Below are 26,168 nucleotides of genomic sequence, written 5' to 3'. Positions count from 1 at the left end.
TCCAGAGAAGGGAATGGAGCTGGGAAGGTTCTGGAGCATCAGGAGCAGCTGAGGGAGCTGGGATGGACTCAGCTTGGAGAAAAGGAGGCTCAAGGGGAACCTTCTAGCTTTCTACAGCTCCCTGATAGGAGGGTGCAGCCAGGTGGGGTTCAGGCTCTGCTCCCAGGGAACAAGGAACAGGATAAGGCCAGTCAGCTTCAATTTGCTCCAGGGATTGTTCAGGTTGGACATTAGGAAGAATTTCTTCACTGAAATGGTTGTCAGGCATTTGCAGGGACTGCCCAGGGAGGTGGTGGAGACCCTGTCCCTGGAGGTATCCAAGGAATGCCTGGACGTGGCAATTAGTGCTCTGGTCTGGGTGACAAGGTGGGGATTGGGCACAGGCTGGTCTGCAGTCAGAGGTCTTTTCCAACCTGAATGATTCTGTGATTCTGTTATTCTGTAACAGGTTGACCACCTTGTGGTTTCCCAGATGTTCTCTCTTGTCCTTCCCGAAGTCAGGGAGATGCTTGTTCTCTTTCATCCTTCAGGAACTCCTCTCATTCACCATGAGCTCCAAAATCATCGTAGGTTGCCTGGCAGTGTCACCATCCAGATTCCTCAGCACTCCTGGGTGAAACTTGTCAGGGACATCAGTCAAAAAACTTTGGAAACAGAGACAAATGATTAGAAAGCTGTCCCTCTGGATAACCAAATAGGGTTTTTACGTACTTTGTGTATTTGTTATACAAGGAGCTGCTCAGTGTTCAGACTACTGATAATTAATAGAAAAGTGTGACTCATGTTTTATTCCAAGTTCTGATACACCTGCTGTGCAGTGAACTTTTGCACTTGGAATATGAAGCAAACCTGTAGTGTTTTCAGTTCATTAACAGTAATCAGTTTTATTAAATTAGAAGCTTGTAAAAATATGCTCTACGCAAATAATTGGCTTCGGTGTGGTTTTCCACTTAGTTTCAGAGTTTGTATAAGTTGGTAACAGGATTAGTTTTTTTTTTCATATGTTAAGTGATCAAAATACTATATACCTTTTTGTTCCTCTCTGCAGTACTTTGGCATTTACAGGCATACTTTTGAGTAAAAAATTGAAAACAGGTTAACTGGATAATAACCTCAGGAAAAAAAAAAATCTGCAAATTTGCTTGTAATGAGATTCATCTGTTTTTCATATCAGGTATTTGATTTATCCTGTATTCGTCAGGATTTTAAGAGGTTGCTTATTGCTACTGCTGCTTTTGGTAATAAAGGAGTGCAATCCCAAAGATGGTTTTATTTGGCAGGACTATCTGAGCTGGTTTCTGCCAGTGTATCAGTCCCTAGGCTGTGTCTCTGTGTGGAAGGTTAGGAGAAAATGCAGTTTGTTTCACCAAGAAAGGAAAACCTCCAGCACTGGGCTTTATTGCAAGGTGCTGACAGGTGCTTTCTTTGGCCACAGCTGCCTTTTGTATGGGTGCCCTGTTCTGTGTGTAAGTCAGGGAGGGAAAAACTGACTTGCTTGTGTTTGGCTGTGTTTTTTTAACTGGCAGATGCAGTACCATTTATTAAGGCTGTATTAAATATATTATGTTTTTCTCTCTTTCCTCATTTCTGCAGATCTGTCAGTGGAAGAATGCTGTGACAAGGGTGTTGAATGGGCAAATAAAAACAGAATATGTGCTTCTCTGCCGTTAATATCCGAGTCTAGAGAATGCAGGTACATAGTTCCATATTATATATTAAAACACGGTTTATACTCTAATGTTGTGAATTAAAGCTAACCTTGAAGATGAAGCACCCAACTTACATACCCCAGCTTTTCAGCTTGCACTTGGGGAGTACCTCTTGAGTGCCTACTTTTCATCCATCAAGTCCTTTTAATTTTTGCTGTCAGTCTAGTGTAGATTCACCCAGCCCCAAGCCATGTGGCATGTACTGTCACTTACTCAGAGGTTTTCCCACAGAGCTCTGCTCATGGGGCTGGGGCTCTGCCTGCAGTCAGGATATGACTCAGTGTGGCTGCACAAATGTCACCAAGCTGATTGTGAATCTGGCCACGTTTCTGGGCAAACGTTTATAAAGGAACATGGCAGATCCTGCACGTGCCTAACCTATGGTTTGAATAAGTACATATGTGTGAATGCATGTGAGGCAGCCTTCTGTGGTCCTACAACAGGTAATTGTCCTGCAGTCCTTAGATGACTTAAGCCTTAAGTTCCCCACAGAGTGATTCAAGGACTTTCCTAGTTAGTCCAGCTTAGGAAAGGTGCCTACAAGAAAGATGGAGAGAGAGTATCTAAAACAGCTTCACACTGAGAGAGAGAAGGTTTAGATTAGATATTAGGAAGAGATTGTTCCCTGTGAGGGTGGTGAGGCCCTGGCACAGGGTGCACAGGGAAGCTGTGGCTGCTCCATCCCTGGAAGTGTTGAAGGTCAGGTTGGACAGGGCTTGGAGCAACCTGGGATAGTGGAAAGTGTCCCTGCCCATGGCAGGATGGGTGATGAGCTTTAAGGTCCCCTCCAACCCAAACTATTCTGTGTTTCTATGATTCTATGAAATGTATTTGACTGTAGAAAATAGAACTTTTCAGTTAATATACAGATTTCTTAATTCTACTCAGAATTGATAGGGTGTTTCTGTTTGGTAATCTACTAAATGAAATAATGAAGGCAAATGTTTAATTAAGATTTTGATTCTACTGCATGTCTTATGTTATTGTGGCATTTGTATTTTTTATCTGAATGGTAGTTTGCATTATTTTTACTGTTACATGCAATGTTACGTTTAATTTGTGGAGCTAACAACTGGTAGTTTGAGAGGCAGCTTCACAGAGAAATTTGTATTTAAAACACTTTACTTTGCTCCCTTCTGCTTAAATGATTTGCAAAGTGATTCAGCTTTGGTAATTGTAGAAGTGTTGGATTGATTTTTATTACAGAAAGAATGTGTCTTCCAGGGAAGTCTATCCATGTTTTCTGACTTTTGAATTTATACTGGCATTGAAAGCAGCCTCTTATGCAGAAGAATTGACAGATAGGAAATAAATGCCAATTTAGGAAATACTTGAAGAGTCATAAGAATTACAGACAAAACAGAGGGAGGAAAAACAGGAAACCAAGTTTATTGAACAATCTGGGACTGAGTATCTTGATGATTTAATCATAATTTGATTAATGCTAGTTGAGATTCTGCTTTAAATAATTTATTCTTCAAAAGATTTTCATTTTAGAGACTTGCTAGGACTTCATAGGAGCTGGAAAAAAAAAAGCTCTCTAATGATTCATCTAGCTTTTGTGCATAACTGAGATGTAGTTAAGAAAATTATACTAGTAAAATAAAAGGCATGTATTCTGTGAGAGGTATGAGCACTTCTTGACAAAAACTTAAGTTGATAAACTCAGTTTGGTTGCATTTATTCATGTTTGCATGTTTCCCCTGAAGCCTGATTTCACTCTAAGGATTACTAAGTAAAATTGGCACCTTGGAGCACTTTTTTAAACATCAATATTATTTTACTCCAGTTATGATTGCAAACTGACCTATCTGTGAGAGGTACAGAAAAAATCACTTCAGGATGCCATTTCAGACAGAGATCAGGGCCAAATTCTACTCCTAATTGCTGGTGTAATTGGGGCCAGAATGAGTACTGAGGGAGCATGATTCTTTTTGCAGGCACATGAGGGTAATGACAGTGATGTTCTACATTTATTCCTGCTGCACAAAGACCTGGCTTCATTGCCTTAGCTGAGGTCTAGGCAGGTGAGAATAGAGGATTGAGAGACAGGATGCCTTATTGGCCACAGATTTTCAAAATAACTTGGTTCCTGCTTAGATTCATGCCTGAAGTGGGAGCTGTTTGGGGCCACATGTCAGCATTCCTGTGGTTGCTTAAACCCCAGCTGGGATCCCCTGACCACCCATGCCATGCAGTGTTGACCATCTGACTTGAGTGCTCAAGAAAAATGTGGGGGTAGAAAGCCATATATCCCTTGATGCCAGGTGAAATTTTTTGCCCTGCATATTGCAGCTTCAGTTTGCAAGGTTAGCAGATGAATACAAGGGAAAACACATTCTGAAGTGAGCAGGTTTGATAAAGTTCCTGAAATAAAAGGGATTTTTTGCAGTTACTGTGCAAAGTCTGTGCAACACAGAAGAGAATGGATGTGAGTGCTTTCCCCAATATTCTTTACAAGAATTTCCATGCTGGTTTTGAATCATCTCTTTAGAATAGTAATAACTTAGTGGTGTCTCGGATTCAGTCTCTCCCTCAAAGGAAGCCCACTGCTAGAGTCTCTTGTTTGTGTGAGGAACCAGGTGCCCTACTGAGTTTGAATTGCATCCCCTTTGCTGTTTCCCAACCATTTAAAATATATCCAGAGTAATGATAGAATCATGGAATGGTTTGGGTTGGAAGGGACCTTAGAGGTCATCCAGTTCTAACCTCTGCCATGGGCAGGAACACTTTCCACTATCCAGGTTGCTCCAAGCCCTCCTCCAACCTGGCTCTGGACACTTCCAGGGTTGGGACAGCCACAGCTGCTCTGGGCACCTTGTGCCAGGGCCACACCTCCCTCACAGGGAAAATGTCTGCTGTACTAAAGAGAGAATTGGTTTCCATCCCTGTAATTCTTGTATCTGCCATGCATCCCAGGAACAAGGTGGCAGTTCTGGGTTCTAGCATATTTGTAGTATTCTTCTCCCAAAGTCCCCTGTGGTTCCTGAGGGACTCGTCAGCTGTATCAGTGTCACTGACTGAGTGTGGTGTGATTCAAACTACAGACATTTACTTTTTTGTCCTACACAAGGTGAGACAGACCCTGTGTGAAGTTCACAAGTTCCAAAGATCCCTCTGGTTGCTCTTACTCCATTTTGTTTAAGCTGAAACAAGTCTCTGGGCCCAATGTCTGCAATCTCTTACTGTGGTTTCTTGCCCTACACACGAGTTAATCTCATTGCATTATCTCTTTGGACAATGTCAGTATTTATCTCTGTGTCTTTGTGACTCAGTAAATACAAGTGTAGACTTTTAATGAGTAACATGTCTGCTGCTTTTAATGAGTAATATCACAGTGGGTCTTTCCCCATTCATTCATTTTCTTGTGGTGTGGTTAAACTCACAGCAGCTGGAAAGAATTGACATTTAATTTTGGAACTAAACCTGTCCAATACGTCGTCTTCCTTTCTAAGTGAAGAGTTTCCCCTGCACAGAGCTGTTAGCAACTGAACTTAATTCCCCTGCCAGAAACAGTCTATCTCCATATGGCATTTGCGTGCCTTTAACAATGTGTAGCCTTTCTGGAATTACATCAGGAATAACATTATCTATTAGTGCTGCAAGAATGCAGACTGAAGAATCTAAGGCTGGAAGACCCAGCTTGTTTTTTGCAAAATCATTCTTTTTAATTTTGATATTTTTTTTGAGACCTTCCACTGTACACATAAATAGACCTGACATAGCTTGAAGGAAGTAGAATGAGAGAGACAGAGAGTAGTAAAAGTAGACTTACAGGACATTTTTTACAGAAAAAAGTAAAATTTTGATGATTTTATGAAAAGAAGTGAAATAAAAATTAGGTGATTATGAAATTTGTGCATCCTCTAGACAGGAGAATAATAAATATGAAAATATTGTGGATGTAATTGGGTGTGTAGACTTTAATTTGGAAATTAACTCAATGAAAATCAGCCACATTGGTTAAATTTTAGCAGAAAGTAAAAGTGAGAAAGTAAAAGTGCTTAACTTGATTTATAATCAAACTATCTAGTAGTGAAATAACTTTTAGATCAACATTCAAAACAATAAATAAGGGGTTTTTTAAATGTCTTGGTGATTTTTGTTCACTAGTGAGCCATGAATAAAACTCGTCCTTCAGAAATGCATTATTTTACCTGAAATATCCTGAATGAGTTACCAGTTATGAGGCCTCATGCTCCTAAAGATTCAGTATTTAGTGTTATACAATATCTGCCATATTGTGAATACCTGTTTATTTTCAGAAAAAAATTATTGCTCTCTTTTAACTGAAAGTCAGAATAAGGCAGATTAAATAAAAAACAGCTTTGGGTTTTTTAAAGTATTACTCCTTATTAAAAATCTCCAGACTCATAGAAATGTACTACTTTACTTTCTTTGTTTTAAGAGATCAATATTGAATGGTCCACAGACTTAATGGTACACTTGGAAAGTTTTACACCAAGAGACAAATCTTAATGTCCTATCAGCCAGGAAAGATGACTCCTTCACCTTGCTGGGGAGTGGAAAGTGAGCCTGTATTAGCTGAGGCTGTAATCCAGGGATACACTTGTGATTTAGGAAAGACAGGGAGCCACGCTGCCCATCTCAAACTCCCTGGAGCCTGCCAAGCTGGCTGTGGTGAGCTCTGGCAAGCAGCAGCAGCTGGGCTGGGGTGCAGATGGAAAAGGGAGACCAGCACTCTGCAGGCATTTCTAGCATTTTTCTCTGCCATCCTTCAAGGACTTCTGCCTCTCTTACTGCCACACCAATCTTTAGAGTCTCAAGTAATATTTTCTCCCAGAGCAACTTGGCTGTAGGATTTGGGCAATGAAGTGTGATTTTATCATTGTTGTTCTCAGACTGAACAAATAGTATTTTAACCTAGTATCCAATTGATGTTTAATTCCTTATTACAGTTGGGGTGGACCACATGACTTCTGAATACAGCTGTGGGAAACATTTTAAGGAACTTTCTTGTTTTGATTGAAATTGCCTGTTTTTCAGAGATTTCACAGAGTTGGCTTGTGTTTGAAAAAACAAAGCCACATCAGGAATCAAACAGATCTACTGAAAGACTGCTGTTGTTTGTTTATTTGTTTGCTTGTCTGTGGCTAACATATCTAGCTCCTCAAGAGACTATGGAGGGGTAAAGAGGCTGGAAAGTCTCAGCTCCCACACTGTTGGGCTTGGACTCCAGTTTTTAGAGGCTTCCAAAGCCCCGAAAGTCAGACCACCCCAGAGCTGGGCAGGGAATGGAAATTCTGCTTCAGAGGGAATTTCAGCAACAAAAACCTACATATTTCTCCAAACTGGAACTAAATCAGATATCAAAAACTTCAAATATCCTGCCAAAAAAAGTTACTGTCCTGGGCTTAACTCATTGCTATAATTTTAGAGTCTATTTTTGAATAATTTGTTCATGAATTTATCCTGGTTTTTGTTCCTATGCATCTAAATATCATGGCTGTTTTTGTCCAAGTGAGAACTGCACAGTCAGACCATTACTAATCATGGAACTGTAGAATTATAGAGTGGTTTGGGTTAGAAGTGACCCATGTACAATCTAATAAATAGCAATTGGAATCTTCAGGAATGTATCTTGACAACCTTATGCACAGAGCATAATCTGAGCCCAGTACTGACATGTGCCCTGCTTTTAGTTGCCTGGCCTTAGAGCTCAGGGAGTCCCTCATACTACCTGGGAGGTGAAGGGTCATCCTGTGGTCCTGGAGAGCAGGAAAGCTCCTCCAGATGGGTTGCATGGTAAGCCACGTACCTCAGGTGATGGTGGGAGAAGCCTGTACTTTAGTAGTTCCACTAACCCATTCCTTTTCCAGATATTATCAAAATTTCAAACAGTGGAATACGGGATTTTTAGGAGCAAAGGGTATTTTCTCTATTTCCCAGTGTCTGTAACAGAAGGTAGTGGTGGAAAAGCTTTATTCACAAAACTACTGAGCAAAGCAGAGTTACACATAAAAGCAGAGAGGAGAGAGGTCTTCACTGGGCTTTGTATTCACATGACAGTAGCAACTGGACTGGAGAAGTTTAAAGCCTCCTTATGCATTTTTTTTTTTTCCCTGCAGGAACAAGTTTGCAGTTTTTTCACTGACATTGAGATAAAATAGAATGATTTAATGAGCAGTGTAATGAAACTAAGTTTTCTGCCCAATTTTATCCTGTCTTCTCTCTGCATCTCCCTGCCCTGTAATTCTTTTCTTATCCTTGTCCTTATTTTCCCTTGCTTGCAATACAGCCTGCTGTTTCTTACTGTGACTTCTCTTGGTATCTTCATTGATCTCCAGGTGTCCCACAGAGCAATGCTCTGATCTTCCTTCCACATGCCATCCCTGTTGATTTGGGGCAGCAGGTGTGAGGGTAGACTGGGATTGCAGGCTCTCCCAAGATCCAGAGCCTGACTTCTCCCTTCTATCACACTTCCCAGCCACCAGCTCTCACAAAACACGCCAGAATGCAGCCCTGAGGACTTTGAGCCCTGAGGCAGGTGTTGTTGTACCCGTTTGTTTAAAAAAGTTGTTAGGACAGACTGCAGGGTAGATCAGCAGTGAAGCTGTATTAAACACATCACACAGACAATCTGCCTCCTCCCAGAGAATATCTTTATGTTCTAACAGTGCTCCCACAGAAACCCCTTTCCACATGACCAGTACAAGTACTAACTGTCAAATCTTGCATCATCTTGACCCATATGTGACATTGTTCTCCCCTTTCTTCCATGCTGTTGGCAGCATGACCCAGGTGCAGTGCTGCCGCAGCCAGCTGGAGAAGCAGTCCTGCTCCGACGGGGTTGAATTTGCCAACGTGCGTGAGGAGTGTGACTCACATATTGCCAAAAACTCCACCTGTGAAGCCGAATACTTCAAGGTGAGACTCTGAGATACACCTATTTGTCTCTAAAAAAGTGGAATTGAGGTTATTTGGGGTTGACCTTGATGGTTATTAGACTTGGTTTGCTGCACACAAACAGCTTTTTCCCCACCTGCACCTCGTGTCTCTGTTAAGGTTGTTTGCTTTGTCCTTCTCTTTGAGAAATGGAGCCCTGTTTAGCAAAGCAGACTGTCACATTGCATTTTAGCTGAGGCAGAGGGGAGAATGCAAAAGAGTGGAAAATCTTGAATGATTAATTGGCCACGAAACTACTTTTGCATGAAAAGAGGACATCAGTGCAGTAGTGACGGATGGGTGAGAAACTCAGACACATTTCAGACTTCAGCTTTCACTAAAGCACTGTGGCCTAAGGTCAGGCTCACTGGTTTTCAATATTGGTGGTCCAAAGGGGTAGGACTGAAGCTAATCCTCTCAGGGTACTTATAATTCCAGGTTGTGTAAGTGTTCTAATTTAACATGACTTTGATTTACAACTGGATGGAGAGACCTGTAAGCCTGTGATACCAGCATCTGATAGCAGAATAAAAGTGCCTGTTGTTGGCATCTGCAATTGATCTGTGCCCTGCCCTCCACCTTTATTACTGTCTTTGTCCCTCTCTACCTGGAAGGAGCATATTCATACCTTTCTTCAGCACATTTTTGGAAGAAAGTTCCATCAGTAAGATCATGACCATGAACCACGACCATGAACAGCTTTGGTCCTGATATGGAGTTCTTTCCATGGTGATGACAACAGATGAGAGGGATCTTAGTTCTTCCCACTGCTTCAAGATGCTGAATGGCTCTTCCAGCTAGAATCAAACAATCTGCAGAGGATGGCAGACAGTGCCTGACTGACAAGCTTCATATTCTAGAAAGTGTTGGCTTGATCTGCTTCTGTCAGTGGGATGCCACTGCTTACAGGGCTGGGAAGTAACCCAGAAAGAAAACCCATGCTAATGAGGCTGGGTTCTCCTGAGTCTGTCCACATGTGCAGTTTTACCTTGTCCCACGGTGGACCATGTCTCCCAGAGGGGCCATGCATCACTTGTTGATAACATCCAGGGAATGCCCTGGTCTTGGCACAGGAATTCCTGTGTGCAGCCTTTACTGCTGGGAGGCACATCCCCCTCAATCTGAATGTGGCACAAAATAATATTCCACCCTCTGTGACAGTATGTTGAAGGGCTCTGAGCAGATGGACAAGGACTGATGGTGAGGACTCTGCAGATCCAAGTGCTTGTTACCAAAGGCAGGATTTTAGCAGCTGTACTGTTTTAACCACATGCCATAGGACAATTCTAAACCAGAATGCAGCTCTTCAAGGAAACCCACTTACCCACCAATTGCCTGATGTTTCCCTGTGTAGGCTTGTCAGAATGAGGAAGAAGACTTAATGGTGTTTTTGTAAACAGCCAGACTTCTTTAAAGATGGCAGATTTCGATAGTGACAGTTTTATTATTAAACAAATTGGACTGGGCCTTGATCTCTGGCCCTGAGAAGAAATGGCTCAGCACAGCTGTCACGTAGCTGCTGTCCTTCCCCTGCCACACACAGTGCAGGAGGGCTGTGCTGGCCTCAGAACACACTTCAGCTTTGTCTGATGGAGTGTTAGTTGCCATTAGAGCTTGCTGATATTTAAACATTACAGGTGATTGTGGGGTAATGCCCTGAGCCTACATTCTGCCCCTGTTTAATTTACTAGTCTAAACATAGTCTGAATTAATTAATCTTTGTGAGTCATGTTCTGCCCTGCTACTCCCTAGCAGGAATATCCTACACCTAACAACTTCACTGAGGTAGGAGTATCTTTGAAGGTAATCTCTGATCCATGGTGGACATGGTGATGATAAAGTGACTTATTATCTAATACCAGTGAATAATTCAACATTTTTTCTGTTGACTACATTTTGAATTTGATCACCTTGAGACATACAACATCTGGAAGTTGTGCCTTGCTGTGGCAAACAAACTTGAATCTTATTTTGCCTAAGTTGGTCCATTTTTTTAGCTCAGGTCATGTCTCTTGGATCTTCTTTGTCTCCTTCAAGGAAGCAGAAAGAATGATTAACTCAGTCAGAAGGATTAATTACAGCCCTTTGCAACAAATGGGGCAGCTAATCTTTCCTTTGAATCCAAAACTTGGGATTGGAAAGGAGATAAAAAGACTTAATTTTGAAAATATTTGCCTTAGATTTTACACATAACACAATAGGCATAGGAAATGATCAGCAGAATTTTCTCTTCTGGCTATTTGGAAGAACAGTTTTTCTAGCCTTGGAGGGGAAAAAAAAGGATGCCAAATGAATGATTAATCTTTAAAATCTTCATCAAAAGAAAGCAAACTATTTCTAGATGTGATGCCGGTACACGAGATGTAGCAATTATTTTCTGGAAGTATGTACCACAACAGCCCTGCAGAAAGGAGTGCAGCTTCTAGAAATTTGACTACCTTTAAGGTGCTTGGACATTTTCCCCAAAATTTGTCATAGGTACTTTTCAAAGGCCGAGATACGTTCTTATCTCAGAAGTTCTGTCATGAATACTTTTGATTGTGTGTAGTAGGTGGGCACAAAAGATTCATTGCTTTGGACTGTTGAAAATATTTAAAATTTTTTGTTTATCTGTTTAAAAGTTCTGGAAAATTCCTCTGAGTTACTAGTGGGTTTTTGGTTACCATCTAACAGATTTCAGCAAGGGAGAGACCTCTTGTGGACAGATACCAAAAGCAGTGTTACTACAGGATTCACACCAAAACTGTCTACTTAAATCTAAACATAAATAATAAGAAATATTGTAAAACAGTTGTAAACTTTACATAATCAAGAGACCTTATTCATCTAAGAAACTTCAGGTGCTTCCTAATCACACCAAAAATAAACCTTCAAATTCCTCACACGTAACTTTACTCCTTTATTCCTTTCTGTGAGAAAGCAGCCAAGGGACTTTGGGTAGGACACAGCTGTCTACTCTCTATTCAAACATGAGGAGCAAGGCACAGCTTTGAAGCTGTGTGGGATTTTGCTAATGCCAGGGTAAAAAAGTTTGGTATTATTGGAGTGACTTAAGAAACAGAGGCTTACAGGCAGTGAAAGGCTATAATAACAACTTGATTGTTAGGTTGTACCATCCATGAAAGCAGTGATGGTTCTAGCAAATAAGTAAATGGTCATCACAACTTGATTCCAGGCAACTGGTGGCATTTGGAAAATGGCTGCAAACACCTCAAGAACTGAATTAATATGAAGGTTACACTGCACTCCTGACTAAAGGATCAAAGGCTTTCAGAACAGGCCAACAGCCAGGAAAATGGCTGTGGGAAAAGATTGAAGTGAATTATAGCAGGATCATGCTAGTGGTAATTCCATGCTACTTTGGAATGTACAAATATCTTGGAATTCCAGAGTGCCCCATTGGTGTGAGCTAAAGTCGCCTTATCACTGCTGTGCTGGTCCCTTTCTGTAGTGGGAGAACTGAAAGTAAAGGTGACTTTCCAAGTTCACAGGTGAAATATGTGACTATGTGGAGCCGTGTCAAGGTCTACAGAGTCCTGAGTGTGCTTTTCATCAGCTTCTCCATCTTCCTTCGTGGGTCAGTCATGAAATGTTGGCTTTTGAGATTGCCAGTGTAGAAGCTGTGAGGGTCAGTAGGAGAATTCAGTTATGATAAACACCGGTTGTTGTGGTTAGACACTAAACAAACACCAGGAACCCATGAAAGTCTCTCACTTGCCCTCCTATGCCTCAGCTGGGCAGAGGAGAGTAAAATTTAGTGAAGGGCTCATGAGTTAAGGACTGGGAGAAAAACACTCCAAGGGAAAAAAAGGCTTGGCTTAGAGGTACAGTGTGAGTTTATTGCTAACAAAATCAGAGGAGGATAATGAGAAGTAAAATAACTCCTTAAAACGACCTTTGTTCCCCCAGTCCCTCCCTTCTTCCCACCAGTGATGCAGGGAGACGGGGGGTGGGGGTTTGGTCAGTGCATCACCACTGCTCAGGGAGAGGAGTCCTTCCCCTGTGAGACCGTGGGGTCCCTTCCCACAGGAGACAGTTCTCCATCAACTTCTCCAGTGTGGTTCCAATCCCATGAGCAGCAGTGTTCCCAAAACTGCTGCAATGTGAGTCCCTCCCATGGGCAAACAATCCTCCCAAAACTGCTGCAGCGTGGGTCTCTCTTCCCATGGGATGCATCCTCCAAGGACAGGCTGCTCCAGCCTGGAAGCAGAGCCCCCTCTCTGCACTGGGTCTCCACTGGATCACAGCCTCCTCCAGGCATCCACCTGCTCCAGTCTGGGCACCTCCCCCAGGGGCTGTGGGGGGATCTCTGCAGCCCCCATGGATCCCCAGGGGCTGTGGGTGGATCTCTGCATCCCCCATGGATCTCCATGGGCTGCAGGGGCACAGCTGCTTCATCACCACAGCCTGTGGAGGAATCTGAGCTCTGGTGCCTGAAGCACCTCCTGCCCCTCCTTCTGCACTGACCTTGGTGTGTCCATGTTGTTTCCCTCACCTCCTCCTCCTGTCTATCCGGAATTAAAACTGCCCCACTATCTTTGTTTTGATTTTCTTCTAAGTGTGTTATCACAGAGGCATTACCAATCACCTCTCACTGGCCCAGCCTTGGCCAGCAGCATGACCATCTTCAGAGCCATCAGGGACTGGCTCTGCTGCATGTGGTGGAAGCTTCCAGCAGCTTCTCACAGAAACCACTTCTGTGCCCCCCTGTTACAGAAAACCAGGCTGTGCAAAACCAACACACCAGTTAAGAAAACACTTGACATTTTCCATTTCTCAATCGCTTTGGCTGAGGTATAGAAACATAAATTATTCTCATTAGCAAGACGTTAAATCAAGATGCATTGTGCACAGTTAAACACAGGCTGGAACAAATAGTTCAGGGCACACAATCATGGAAATTGAAGACACAGTGTCTTACAGGTATTGCAAGATTTAGCCAGTTCTGTACTTGAAGTTTCACATGAGTTAGAGACAGAGGTTTTTCAATTTTCAGATGGCTCAACCTGAAAGAAATAAGGAACAGAAGGCTATTTAACACTTCAAAAAGGGCAAAATTGATGATCACTCTTCAAAAAAATGTCAAGAGAAACTCTGTAACTCCCTATATGAACATCCTGTGACAAGATAAAGAAGTAGACTGAGTCTTCCAGCAAATGCTAGTGAGGATACCAAATTTATATAATGTCAAAATTTGTCAAGGCATCAGTCTATTCAATAACTTAAATAAGATTTGGTTATCAAAAATATGCAGGTTTAAGTCAAGTAATGAATCTTTAGCTCAGTTTAATTTTTTGTCTTCTAATTTATGGTTGAGAAATATTGTCACATTTAAGAACTTTGAGAAGGATGCCTCAGGGAATTGCTTGATATGTTAGAATAAATATTGAGAAATGTTGCAATCATCAAGGGTTTATTTCTAAAGTCATCCAAAAAAGTCAGAAAAGGTGGAATTATTCCAGACATAATAGGATGAAATTGGAGCATCTGCCACTGGATGGAAGTATTTGGAGAAACCAGTAAAAAAGTGGGTAGTAGGAACCATCTCACAAAACATGAGAAAATAAGGGAAAGCATGTATCCTAGAGATTGGGAGGGTGTGAAAACAGCACCCCAGGAGATGAGGCCAGGAGAGGGGAGTTCCAGCCCTATAGCAGTCTGCAGCACAGAAAAGTTTTTGTTGTGTATTTAATGATATCATATAAAATGGAATACTTACATGTTTCAGGATGCTGTTACTATCTTGCCTTCATGCTGCTCTAAGTTTTAGAAGTGCCGTTCAGTTCAGGGAGAAAAACACGTAACTTCTTACAAGGGAAAACGTAAAAAAAAAGTTCTTAAAACTTAATAATATAGGCAAGGATAGACATCTCAAAGTCATGAAAAGCATTTCATAGTTGCCCTCTTTTCAGCATGTGTGGTGCTTAAAGCATCAAGCTATAGAAATTTAGTTGAAAGTTTCATTATTTGATATCCATCTGTTCTGTTTAATGGTGCAGGAAATTTTCTTCAAGCAAAATAGAGTCTGGAAGAGTAACAAAACTAATAAAAATAGCTTAAATCTGTTTTCATGTAACAGTAGCAATTGGCAGACACCAGTTCTAGAGAATCAAAAACTTTTGCTGCTTTCTGACAGCAAGGCAGAAAACTGAACAAATCAGCAGCATCTTCTCAATTTACAATAAAAGAAGCCTCCATGGGATTAAGTTGTCCTGTCCTTACTTCTGTGGTGTATTCTAGGGTTGCAGTTCAGCAGGTCTTAAAGAGGCAGATAATGTGTTACTCCTGGAAGCCATGTCAGGACAATGATGCTCTTAAATAGTGTCTGACTATGCTTTTCAGAGTAAAATCCTCTTTATGACCTACTAGCACAAACCCTGGATGAGGTGTGCTTGTTCATTCAAGGAGGAAATTGAGTAAGCAGCTCCAGTCAAACTGAGCCTTGCACTTCATTGAATGTATCCCATTTTAATTAAACTGGACACAAATGGGAAGCAGGGGTGTGAAGAATTCTGACTTTTGGCTGGAGATTGAATCCAGGCTGTGTGGGTGGGGAGTGATGAAATCCCATATACTCGTGGGGAGTGTTGTGGTCCTCCACATCAGCTTGCACACACCTTCACACATGCACAGAGAGCTGGACCCGGGTTCTGTGCTTGGCCAGATGCATTGAACTCCACAGCAGGTTAAGAAATTTGAGCCCAAGTATACCAGGAGTTCTTAAAGAGTTTGCAGAAAATTTTCCATCAGTTCCAAGGTGAGATAACTGCTGACATCATTGTCAAAGCTCATGCTACTTTGACTTTGTTAATATTTTCATTTTCTTTTTAACAGACATGCTGTAACTGTTGCTTGCTGGGAAAGGCTGCCCAACTTCGAGGACAGAGTTGTGAACCCAACCCAAAGATAGGATATCAGTGTGGAATTGTCTTCAGAACTTGCTGTGGGAAAGGTCAAGAAGGCATTGATCTGTCCATCAGTGATTATGCTCCTAAAAAGGAGCCAGGTATTTTATTGCATACTTAGAAGAGTGAGACACAAAATGATACAGGGTACAAAGAGTGTTTTCACTTTAAATTATTTTTGTTAGAATTTCTCTAATGTGACATCTCATCTCAGTAATTTTATGATGCATGTTTTGGAGCTCACTTTTTTGGCTAGTGATACCTGAAAGGCTATTGTTAAAAATAAGGAAAGAGGTCACTTAGTTTCTGGTATCAGAATTTAAATGTATGAGAGCTTATTTTGGCAATTAATTATCTTATCCTAGAAGCTGAATATAAGCTATAAATTAATTTTAATGGCATTTTTCCCACTGATAAATGCTTAATTAAAATGAAAATCAACAAACAATAGAAAATTTGTTGAAATTGCTAGAGGGTTTTTGCCAGCTCAGCAGAATGCAAATGTTGCCATTATGTCAGAGGCAAATGCCCACAAACCAGGGGTTTTTCAAATGCCTGTAGTATTTGGGGCAACTGAAGATCTCCAGGAAGTGTGGAACCTGTTTCTTTTGATATTAACAAAAAAGAGGGTTACCTAGCTGGCAGCAGCTCTTGACACCCTTCTCTATACCTAATCCACAGAGCTGAAGAGGATGAATGTGTACAGATTGACCCTTTTAGATCTTCATTTGTCTGGGTTTTTTCCCCTTTTTCACTTAGAACAAAGACCTGAAGCTGCAGACAAGTCATGCTGTGTGGTGTTATCCCCTTCATGGGCCACCCAGCACTGCAAGTGTGCCATCAGGCTGGCAGATCACAAGCAACAGAATTTGGGGGTCATCATCCCATCAATCATTTAAACACAAGCCCCATCACAAAAGCTTGCACTGGTCTGCTTGAGCCAGCATGTTATCAGACTTGTTCCAGGTCTTTCAAGCCTGTCTTGTCTCAGTGTCCCCCTTATCAGGTAACATCCAGAAATGCCCTTTTGGGTGGTTTCTCTGTGTGTGCTGTTGTCTCAGGAGGGGAACTGCCCCTGTCCATTGGCACTGGCTGAGGTGACTGGATTAGCAGATCCCTCGTACTCAGACATCTCTGCTAATAACAAAAATTTGCATACTCAGTGTACCTGTATGGCATGAGAAATACATCATCCATGAGAACTGTGGGCACAGTGTAGAGAATTTCCCTGCTTGCCTTTGTGGGCAAGTGGCACACACAACAGCCATTGGTATGGTTATTGTGGCACACACAAGGGCCACTGTGCATTGCAAAGTTGGGGCTGTGTCCACATGCAGGGCAGGGCAATGTTCTCGTCATTCAACTAAGAAACAAGCAGGTGTTTGAACATACATCAAATAACACTATTGACAATAAAAAAAATGCCTGCAGAAAGGCACAACAAATAACACAAATAGACATTTTGGTTCATGGTGAAGGGGAGATGAGGCTCTGTTTTGCAAGGCAGATTTTTGGACTAGAACCCTGTGTTTGTTGTGCCATAACAGTGCATCAAGGGCATTCTGCTGCAGGGGTAAGGCAAGCTGGCTCTCAAAATCACATAAAGTGTTGTCCACAGGTAGCACTTGATGGTCTTGGAGGTCTTTTCCAGCCTAATTAATTTTGTGATCTCCGCTGTTGTGTCCCCAGAAGCCTGTACAAAATCCAGCCAGACTTGGGCAAACTGATTTAATCAGCTCTGCATAATTGAAATGTGCCCCTATGGCTTGAGGATTCAGTGAACTAACCCAGCCTCGTGCCACTGCACAAACATTGCTTTCACATCCTCTCCGCATCACTTGCTTGCAAGTGACTGCTGGTGGAATAGGCTGATGGGCAGTCACTGAAACAAGCCTAAGTTTCCTAGTCAATAAGCAGAGCATTTTGGGATTGTGTTTTTGCACACTACCAACCTACCTTCTCCCCTGTGTTCAAAGTAGTGGGGTTGGAAAAAATCCATTAACTGGTTCTTTGGGGAAGCAGCAGATTCAGGATGTGTTTGGCCCTTTTATGTCCTCATGTGGAGAGAATGGGCTCTTGGGATACGTACATGTGGCAGGAGCATCACAGATCAAAACTCTCCAATGTGTATATTTGAAAGAATGCCATAAGTATGTGCCCAAAAACTTAGGTGTGGACTTCTTTTTGAAATGAAGTCTAAATAAATAACTGAGGTTAATCTGGTTTTCATTAAATCTCTGAGCACCCCAAGCTACTACAAAGTCAGTGGAAGCCAAGCATGCCTCAACAACATGCCTTATGAAAATGAGGTTAAGCTTTTGTTAAAACTCTGACATTAAGAATCTGCATTTGAAAATCTCAGTCCATATATAATCTATGATCACGGTGTGACTTTCATATTGAATCAGTCAGATGGAAAATGCCTCATGGCCATGTGCCTTTGAATGTCAAATTTAAGCAAGAAATAGCTGTAAAATATGTAAATAATGATTATTAATTTTGTTCTAGTTTGTCCAAAACCCTGGTGTGAGTTCCATCCCATGCACACAGTGTTTTACCTTGCAAAGAAAAGTGCTTTCTCCTCTAATGCCTATCTCCCCTCTTTTTAGCTGAAATTTCAAAGGAGGAACTAGACCAAGAAGATCCTTATCTGCATGATGGCTGCAGAGGTGAGTCAGGTGACTAGTCCTGCTAGCCAGCTCTTTTGTGATTGCTTTCAATAAAGTGAAGCCAAATTAGATCTAGAGATTACCCAAAACCTTTTGCCTAGGATAGTTATGGGTAAAAAAACATGAGGAAGAGCCTTTCCAAAGAGTAATGGGCCATTATGTGATGCCTAAATAGTTACTAAATACAGGGGAGGCATTGTCTCTCACAGTGGAGTCCATCCTATCCAGCTGAAGCTGACACAACGAATTTAACTTCTACTTAACTTCTAGTGGGTAATACCTCAGAAGTGCCACCCTTGAACCTGTGGAGTACTTTGGATTCATTTTCTTCAGAAAATGGTGATCCTAAATTAAATATGTGCATCTTTTATTCTTTCTTGGTGCTTGATTATCAGGGTGATTGAATATGAAATTAAACTTGTTTCTGTTCGAGGTGCATCACCTGAAAAAAAGGAAGACAAAAGTTGCTATAGTCCTGATTAGTCACGCTGCTCTGACTCTTTAAAAACATGCATTTGGAATATTGCTCTGCTAAGCATTCTGATTTATTGCTTGTCACATGTCATTTACATGTCTATAAACCTAAACCAGCAGTGATTCATTGTTTTCTGCCAGCATTTCACAACTCAGAAACATATTTAGGATAAAATCAATTTAATAGGTTTATATTCCAGTTGCAAAATTATTTACTGTGCTCCATGTTCTACAGCTGTTACGCTCTGGAGAGAATGGGAATATCTATCAGGTCATTAGTGAACCAGAGTCAACAGTGCCTCTCCAACAGCAAATCCAGTTGCTGATTAAGAGAGATGACATAGAAATATGTGTTACATATTTTCCTAGCATTATTTCTTCACGTAATCAGTTGTTGTATTTCTTAATCAGCTGCCTGCAGGAGATGGATTGCTCATTGCCAATTGGTGGTTCTGTTTACAGCATATTTTCTGATAAACTTGGCATGCCAAAAGTACTTGTAATTTTTTGAACAGGGGAAACTGAAATTTCCTAGGCAATGGAACTTCCAGCAATTTGTTTTGGAACACCTTCATGTTACATGGGGAAATTAATTCTGTTCATCTATACTTCCACTACAGGTTTTACTGTGTCAGGATGGAGCTCACAGTATTAGCAGAGAGTCTCAACCACAAAACTATGCTTCCACTTGATTTTCAGTTCCCACCTAATTTTCAGTGATTTAATGGCCCTGTCCTCATTAGAAATTGTTGTACTTAAAAAATTATTTATAATATATAATTATTTATAATGTAGCTGCAATTGCTCACATGGATTGTGCCTATCTCAAACCTCTTGTTTAATACCTATCCAGCCATTCTAGAAAACAGGACATGGGTTCTTTTAGTACTAAGGATATCTGCAGCCTTACAACAAATATTTGGTTTTGGAAATATATAACCTTTTCTCTATTTTTAGAATATGAAACATTTTTAATATTCATTTCTATTTTAACAAGATTAGAAAGTTTTCTTAAAGATAAGCCAAATTTTGTGTAAATTCTATGTAGTATTCTCTTTCTGTTTGTCAGAATAACCCTTCTTGTGTACATTTTCAGAGCTTTCAGTGCTTAGCCCTTTCTTTCTTGTGTATATGTCTATTAACTTCTTTTCTAAATAAATCAAGTGTCCTGTAAATTAATGGTTTGTTTCAGTTTCTGTGAAGAGCCTCTTAATTAAATAATACCTTTTAACATATCCATTAGGTGGTGGTCCCTGCTCTCAGCAGTGCAGAGACACAGGATCCAGTTACGTCTGCTCCTGCTTTGTTGGCTATCAGCTTCAACCAGATGGTATCACCTGTGAAGGTAAAAGAAATAAAGCCATTGTTTCGATTATAAACATTCTTGTTTTAAAATAGCAAGAATAGATACAAAAATACCCAGAGAGAAGAGACCAGAACATGCTTATGTCAGCTGGGAAAAGAGGTGAAGTCATAAAAAGTTGATTTGAATAGAGTGCTGAAATGAGAATTGTGAGAAGATGAAATTAAGGAGGGTCAGTGGAAAAGGTGGAGAATTTAGAATGGAGAAGAGACAGAGTTTGAATTTTTTGCTGTGAATAAAACCAAAATAGAATACCTATTCTCTCTTGTGAAAGTGGATTGTTATTGATAAGACAGACAAAATAAATAGAGTAGGATTCTTTAGCTTGTTAAGGACAGAACTGACAGAAATGACTAATGTTCTAGATTCCATGAGTGGCATGGGAATTGTCAAGGAAGGATTGTTAGTTTCTCCCAGAAGAACTGGTTCTTTCACATCCCCCCCACCCCCACCTCTTGAGTGTGGTCAGACACTGAACAGGCTCCAAAGCTGCCAGAGCTCCAGGAGCATTTGGACAGTGCTCTCAGGCACAGGAGGGGATTGAGGGGTGTCTGTGTAGAGCCAGGAGCTGGACTGGATGATCCCTATGGATCCACCCCAATTCAGCATATTCTAATCTGTGACATCAAAAGAAATGGGCTGGGATAGAGATGGATTTGACTTCAGGCATGTGCAATGTGCCATTTGGTTCTGAGCTAGTGAGCCCAGGCTCCTTGTTGCTGAGGGATATGAGCCCTTCTAGGGCACAGTTGCCCATCCTGCATAGCTGTTCAAGAATGACGAGTGCTCCAGATGAAGAGCACCTTTTTCTGTCAGTGACTGGAAATGGAGTCTTAAGTGACTTAGATACAAACTCCAGAATATAAAATAAATATTGGTGACTGGTCAGATTAACACTAACCTAGCTGGACATATAAAAAGGAAGAGCTTTTACATTTGATACACACGGATGTCAGATTTTCTTATGCATTCAAAGTTAGAATGAAAAAAATTCACAAAGGAAATGTCTATCATTAGCTGTGAAGTATAAAATCCGACTTGGCTCAGAGAGTCCCTAATCCATATGTTGGTGGGATGCAGAGCAAGGCGAGGATTTCTGAAAGTATACCTCATTCATATAGTCACTATAATCTGACCATGAAATCACTGAGGTTGGAAAAGACACTTAAGATCATTGAGTCCAACATAAACCAAACACTGCCAACTCCACTAGCAGACCATGTCTACACATCCTACCTCTAACAACCTTAGACATGTCTGGAGACATCATGTACTGCTAGACTCAATCAGATGATGACCCTTTGCTTTCACTCAGTTGACTTTCCTCTTCTTAAGTACAGTGAATCAGTGAGTCCTGGAACCAACAGGGTCCAAATCTCTTTGCTGGCTCGTGTCCTGGCAACAGCTGTGTAGTGGGATGTGAGGCCAAATCCACACCATTGTATTCTGATGCTCAGAGGAGTGTCTGGTTGGAGGTGTGCCCATAGCTAGCCTTCAGATTCTTCTCTTCCCATCTTCATGCTTCTTATTTACTCTGTCTTATTTCTTTTTAAATAATTTTGCATGCTGTAGATATTAACGAATGTATCACTGGGACACACAACTGTGGGATTGGACAAACCTGTGTCAATACATTGGGATCCTTCCGCTGTCAGCGGGACACGAGCTGTGGAACTGGTTATGAGCTAACAGATGACAGTCGTTGCAAAGGTATGTCCTGTGCAGAGAAACCAAAATCTTCCAGGCTTAAGTTAAATATGAAGCACATCATCATATTATGCTCTTTGGCTTTTGGTAAATACACATGTAATTGAGACATACACACTTCAAGGACAGCAGTTTTTCCACCTATTGCCTTGCAGATTACCATGCAGCTGGGGGCTGCTGCAGAGACTTCCAGGAGAGATAACTCTATTTCACATTGGCAATTTGTGTTGCATGTTAGGAGCTGGTCTGGTGACCAAAACCAGTGATTATGAAGGCCCAGAACTCACACTATGCACAATACCCTGGAGATTATCTCTGGCTAGCTCCAGTCTGGTATGCTGAATGAGTATGAGCTCATGAGTGACTGGAGTGCCTAAGTCCTGCTCTTGGAGCATAAATAATGGTTTAGATGCACCTGAATGAATCAAGTTTGCACATTCTGGAGTGTGAACCAAAGTGTGGCAAGTGGAGAAACCAGGTGATTCAGTTTGGAAATGTGAAGGTAGATGCATCCTTAGAAAAAGAAAGTAAGCTTTTATCCTAAGGAAGTTACAAAGGGATTAATTTATTAATCACAGCATTCCTAGGGATTTAAAAATGTAAAGAGGCTAAAACCACTGTTCTTGACTAGCTGCCTTTGAACACAAACATAACAATATTTCTTACTAAAAAAGTTACTTATTTCAAGTTCCATCTAGCTTAAAGAATGCTGCCATGTGCATCTGTAACTTCACCTGGCATGCTGCCTTTACAGAAATATAAATTAGCAGCTAACCCCGGTTGATGTGGAATTGGTTTTCACTAATGAGAAAATCTGTTCTGCCTAAGCTTAGAATGGTTTATAAGCAAATATAAATGTAGTAAATGAGTAAATTAACTCAACTGAAATTTTAGGTAAGGTTTTACAGTAGGAACCAATCAGTGGTTTATAAACAGATTAAATAAAAAAGCTGATGAGCAAACTCCAGTGCAAAACCTGCAGAATATCAGGCAAGGTTTTTTGAAAGTATCATGGTGTAACTGTGGTCCCTTTGAAGTAACACTTCTGGTGGTTTGAATGACATCAGATTCAGGCCAACAAATAGCTTGCTGGCAAGTATTAACATATTTTCCTGTTGATAAAAAGGAGTACAGATAGTAAATTATACCTGCCACTAATGTTAGAAAGTTCTTATCTGGGTAAGATATGTTAATAACATTATTTATTAATGTTATGTTAATAGTGATAAAAATTAAAAATTAATAATATTCATGTATGGTTTTTAAATGCCAGGTAACATGACTGAGTTGTGCTACATGTAGAACCCTGCTGAACCCAGTTCAGTATTAACCCAGCCTAAAATTCAAATGGTCTCCAAACTCATTTTTTAAGTCCCACAAAACTCTAGGGCTACTTTTGTATCAACTGCATGAATGAGAAAGCTGAGGTATCCTGTTGCTGGAGGGTTTCTGTATTTTGATAGCTTTAGGAGATTTCATCCCATTTCCAGGTGACAGACATTACATTTTAGTTGCTTTATGAGGACGAGACTACATTAGTGAGTGAAGCTTCGTTTGCCATTGTCTCCTTTATCTGCTTTACGTGAACAAGGATTTATTCACAAATATTTATTGTTTATGCTGAACCAGAGTAGAATATTAAAGTAAGCAGAAGTCATATTTATGTGCATTTTAAAGCATGATAATGCAGGGATATTGCAAGCCTTAATATGGTTGGGAATCAAGGCAAATTAATTCACTTATGAAAGAAATGAACAATATCTGCATTGGATCTAAATTAAAATTAAAATTGCACTTGGGTAATTAAATCTTCCTGACTTCAAAGCTAAGCACACTGCTGAATCAAGGCTGAGCAGTGCTGAATGTGGTGCTTTAGGTACTCTATAATAGCCTTGAATCATTTAGTTGTGAGAACTAAACTTGTAAAGCATAATGTGCACAGACACACCCCTATATATAAGATTAATCATAAAATCATAAAAAAATCTTAACCTGCCTGGTTTTACTGAGATCTTTTTTGAGGTAGTAAGTCAGATTGATCATAGATCACAGAATTCCAGGAAGATATGCTGAGGTTTAATCTATGTGATGATTTTAACTATGTCTTATGTTTTAAATGTAATGAAAAACCTGTCAAATTCCTGCTAACAATTTTTTTTTGTGATGTACCAGATATTGACGAATGTGAGACTGGTACTCATAACTGCCCCCCCGATTTTATCTGTCAGAATACTCCAGGATCTTTCCGCTGCCGACCCAAGCTACAGTGCATGAGTGGGTTTATACAAGATGCACTAGGCAACTGTATTGGTAAGGCATGTTCTTATCTTGGGAAATACTCAGGTGTTGCCTGGGAGAAAAGTTGTGGTTTCACTGAGTGGGCTCTGAGCTGCTCAAGCTATCCTTCATCTGTGCATGCATTGCTCTTTCCTTGATCCCGCAGGTAAGAGTGACAGATGAAAGCCATTTAAATAAAAGACATAAATATTAGATCACTATATTTAATGAGATTGCATTACCTAAGGTGGTTAGCTGCTTAAGGCTTTGGGTGTTTTATCTGAAACAAAATTTGTAAAAATTGTGATATTTTATCTAACTCTGTCCAAAAGGTTTTAGCTAAGGCTTTGTGTAGAAAGCTGACGTCCTCTGCAACATCCTTTGGTGTTAGTCTGCTTGGTTTTACAGGCATGTAGGTCTTCCCAGACATGTCCCACATTACAGCCCATCAATAATCTTATTGTGTATGAGAAAGATGGGAAAGTTATAACATACTGTGGAGAAGAGTTTTACTTTAAAGACTGACGACAATCTTGTCAGGCCAATGCATTTTTTCCAAGACTCCCCAAAACCAGAATTATATCCTGCATATAAATGCATTAAAATGACTGGTTTCCAGCAGACTCTTTATGGATTTGTCTAATGTGACCTACAAACTTATCAGTTATTCCCTTGAGTATTATTTTCAAGTCTCAACTCAACTTTTAATTCCCCCATTGGCGTAGCAAGTCTTGGACTCGTGGAACTGGCCGAGCAGCAGTGGCTGCCAAGTTGCACTCATTACCAGCCCCTTGTTCTCCTGTAGTGTTGAAATCTGACACTGGAAACGGACTGAAAACAAAACTGCAGCCTTTAAAATGAGGGGGGCCAGTGCCTGTGCACAGCAAACCCTTTGAAGGTGCACACCTGCCATAGGTAGTGCCAGGTCCGTGGCAGCTTTTGATTAACTTGCTGTCGTGGGCATCAGTAAAGCCACATGAGTTTGCAGCATGCCAATGGCTCATAAAACACATCTGCTCAAAATATTTAGGCAGTTTCATAGGCTAACTTTACACACTGGGAACAAAATGCTGCTCTGTGTGGAGCTGAGGAGATTTTGTTTTTGGATTTGTGACTCTGATCATCCTGTAGAAGCTAAGAGCTCAATCAGAACTCAGAGAGTGAGACAGAACCAGTTAAGCTGGTGAATTGAATTGCTGATTAGCTCTTTTTATGTTTAGCAGAGAATTTTAAAGGCTTTGAAACAAATACAAGATCTACACCAATTTCCATAGCTTTTCTGTGGTATCAATGGCTTTTGTACCCCCCAGTCTTCACTCTAGAAGCATCCTATCAGTGAAGCTAAATGTCATGAATAGTTGTCTTCTCCCACAGGCAGAACTTTTCTCTGAAGGGTTATATAATGAGAGCATCTTACCTTAAACTTCTTGAGACTGGAAAAAGTTACACTGACTTGTGCTCTTGTAGATATCAACGAGTGTCTGAGTACCAACATGCCGTGCCCAGCTGGGCAGATCTGTATTAACACCGATGGCTCCTTTACCTGCCAGCGAATCTCACCCAGCTGTGGCCGAGGTTACCATCTCAATGAAGATGGAACAAGATGTGTAGGTGAGTGACAGTCGGGAAGAAAAAGCAGTTCTAAGAGAATAGCTCACATATATAATTTATGTTTACCTGTTTCTTGCGCTTTGCCTAGGTTTTTATCATTCCCACAGTCAGTTCTTGATCCTGTTCTTTCCCTCATGGCAGTGCCAGCAAGTGAAGAATGACAAGCATCCACCCTCTGTCCTTCATAAAACTCATGAAACCCTACATTTTGAGAAGAGGAGTAATGATTATCAGCCCCCATAAATAGCATTGGCTGTGACTGCATCAATGGAACAAGGCTGTGTGGTCCCAAATCTCCTTAGTACAGAGAGATAACACAAGCTCAATTTAATGCCCTACAGAAGCCATTCAAAAAACACTGAAAGACATTTGGCTGGCTTTTAACTGAGGTGGTTTTTGCAAAGAGAGTCATTTTTGTATGTGTTTTCAATTTCTGTGAGTGGCTAATCAAAACACTACTGATGACTCTGGATCTCAGACATCTTAGACTAGATGAAGATCTGACCCACAAATACTGAGTATGCATAATAAAACAATTTTGCACCTA

General features: G+C 40.8%; 1 protein-coding gene across 4 annotated transcripts in view; it reads left to right on the top strand.

The window, feature by feature from the left end:
* Positions 1-26,168, top strand: part of FBLN1 (fibulin 1) — a 79,669-nt gene that overhangs the window by 15,690 nt on the left and 37,811 nt on the right. For all 4 annotated transcript variants that reach the window (XM_023919074.2, XM_023919076.2, XM_023919077.2 and 1 more), the window contains exons 2-9: positions 1,594-1,693; positions 8,462-8,597; positions 15,450-15,621; positions 18,130-18,189; positions 19,907-20,008; positions 21,599-21,736; positions 23,906-24,043; positions 25,478-25,621. In XM_023919074.2, the coding sequence (XP_023774842.1) occupies positions 1,594-1,693; positions 8,462-8,597; positions 15,450-15,621; positions 18,130-18,189; positions 19,907-20,008; positions 21,599-21,736; positions 23,906-24,043; positions 25,478-25,621 (990 nt within the window). The remainder of the gene's footprint in view (positions 1-1,593; positions 1,694-8,461; positions 8,598-15,449; positions 15,622-18,129; positions 18,190-19,906; positions 20,009-21,598; positions 21,737-23,905; positions 24,044-25,477; positions 25,622-26,168) is intronic.

The sequence above is a fragment of the Cyanistes caeruleus genome, chromosome 4, assembly GCF_971803275.1.
Source record: "Cyanistes caeruleus chromosome 4, bCyaCae1.hap1.1, whole genome shotgun sequence".
Lineage (NCBI taxonomy): Eukaryota > Metazoa > Chordata > Aves > Passeriformes > Paridae > Cyanistes > Cyanistes caeruleus.
Note: the sequence above shows the minus strand (reverse complement) of the source record. Positions and strands in the feature narration are given on the sequence as shown.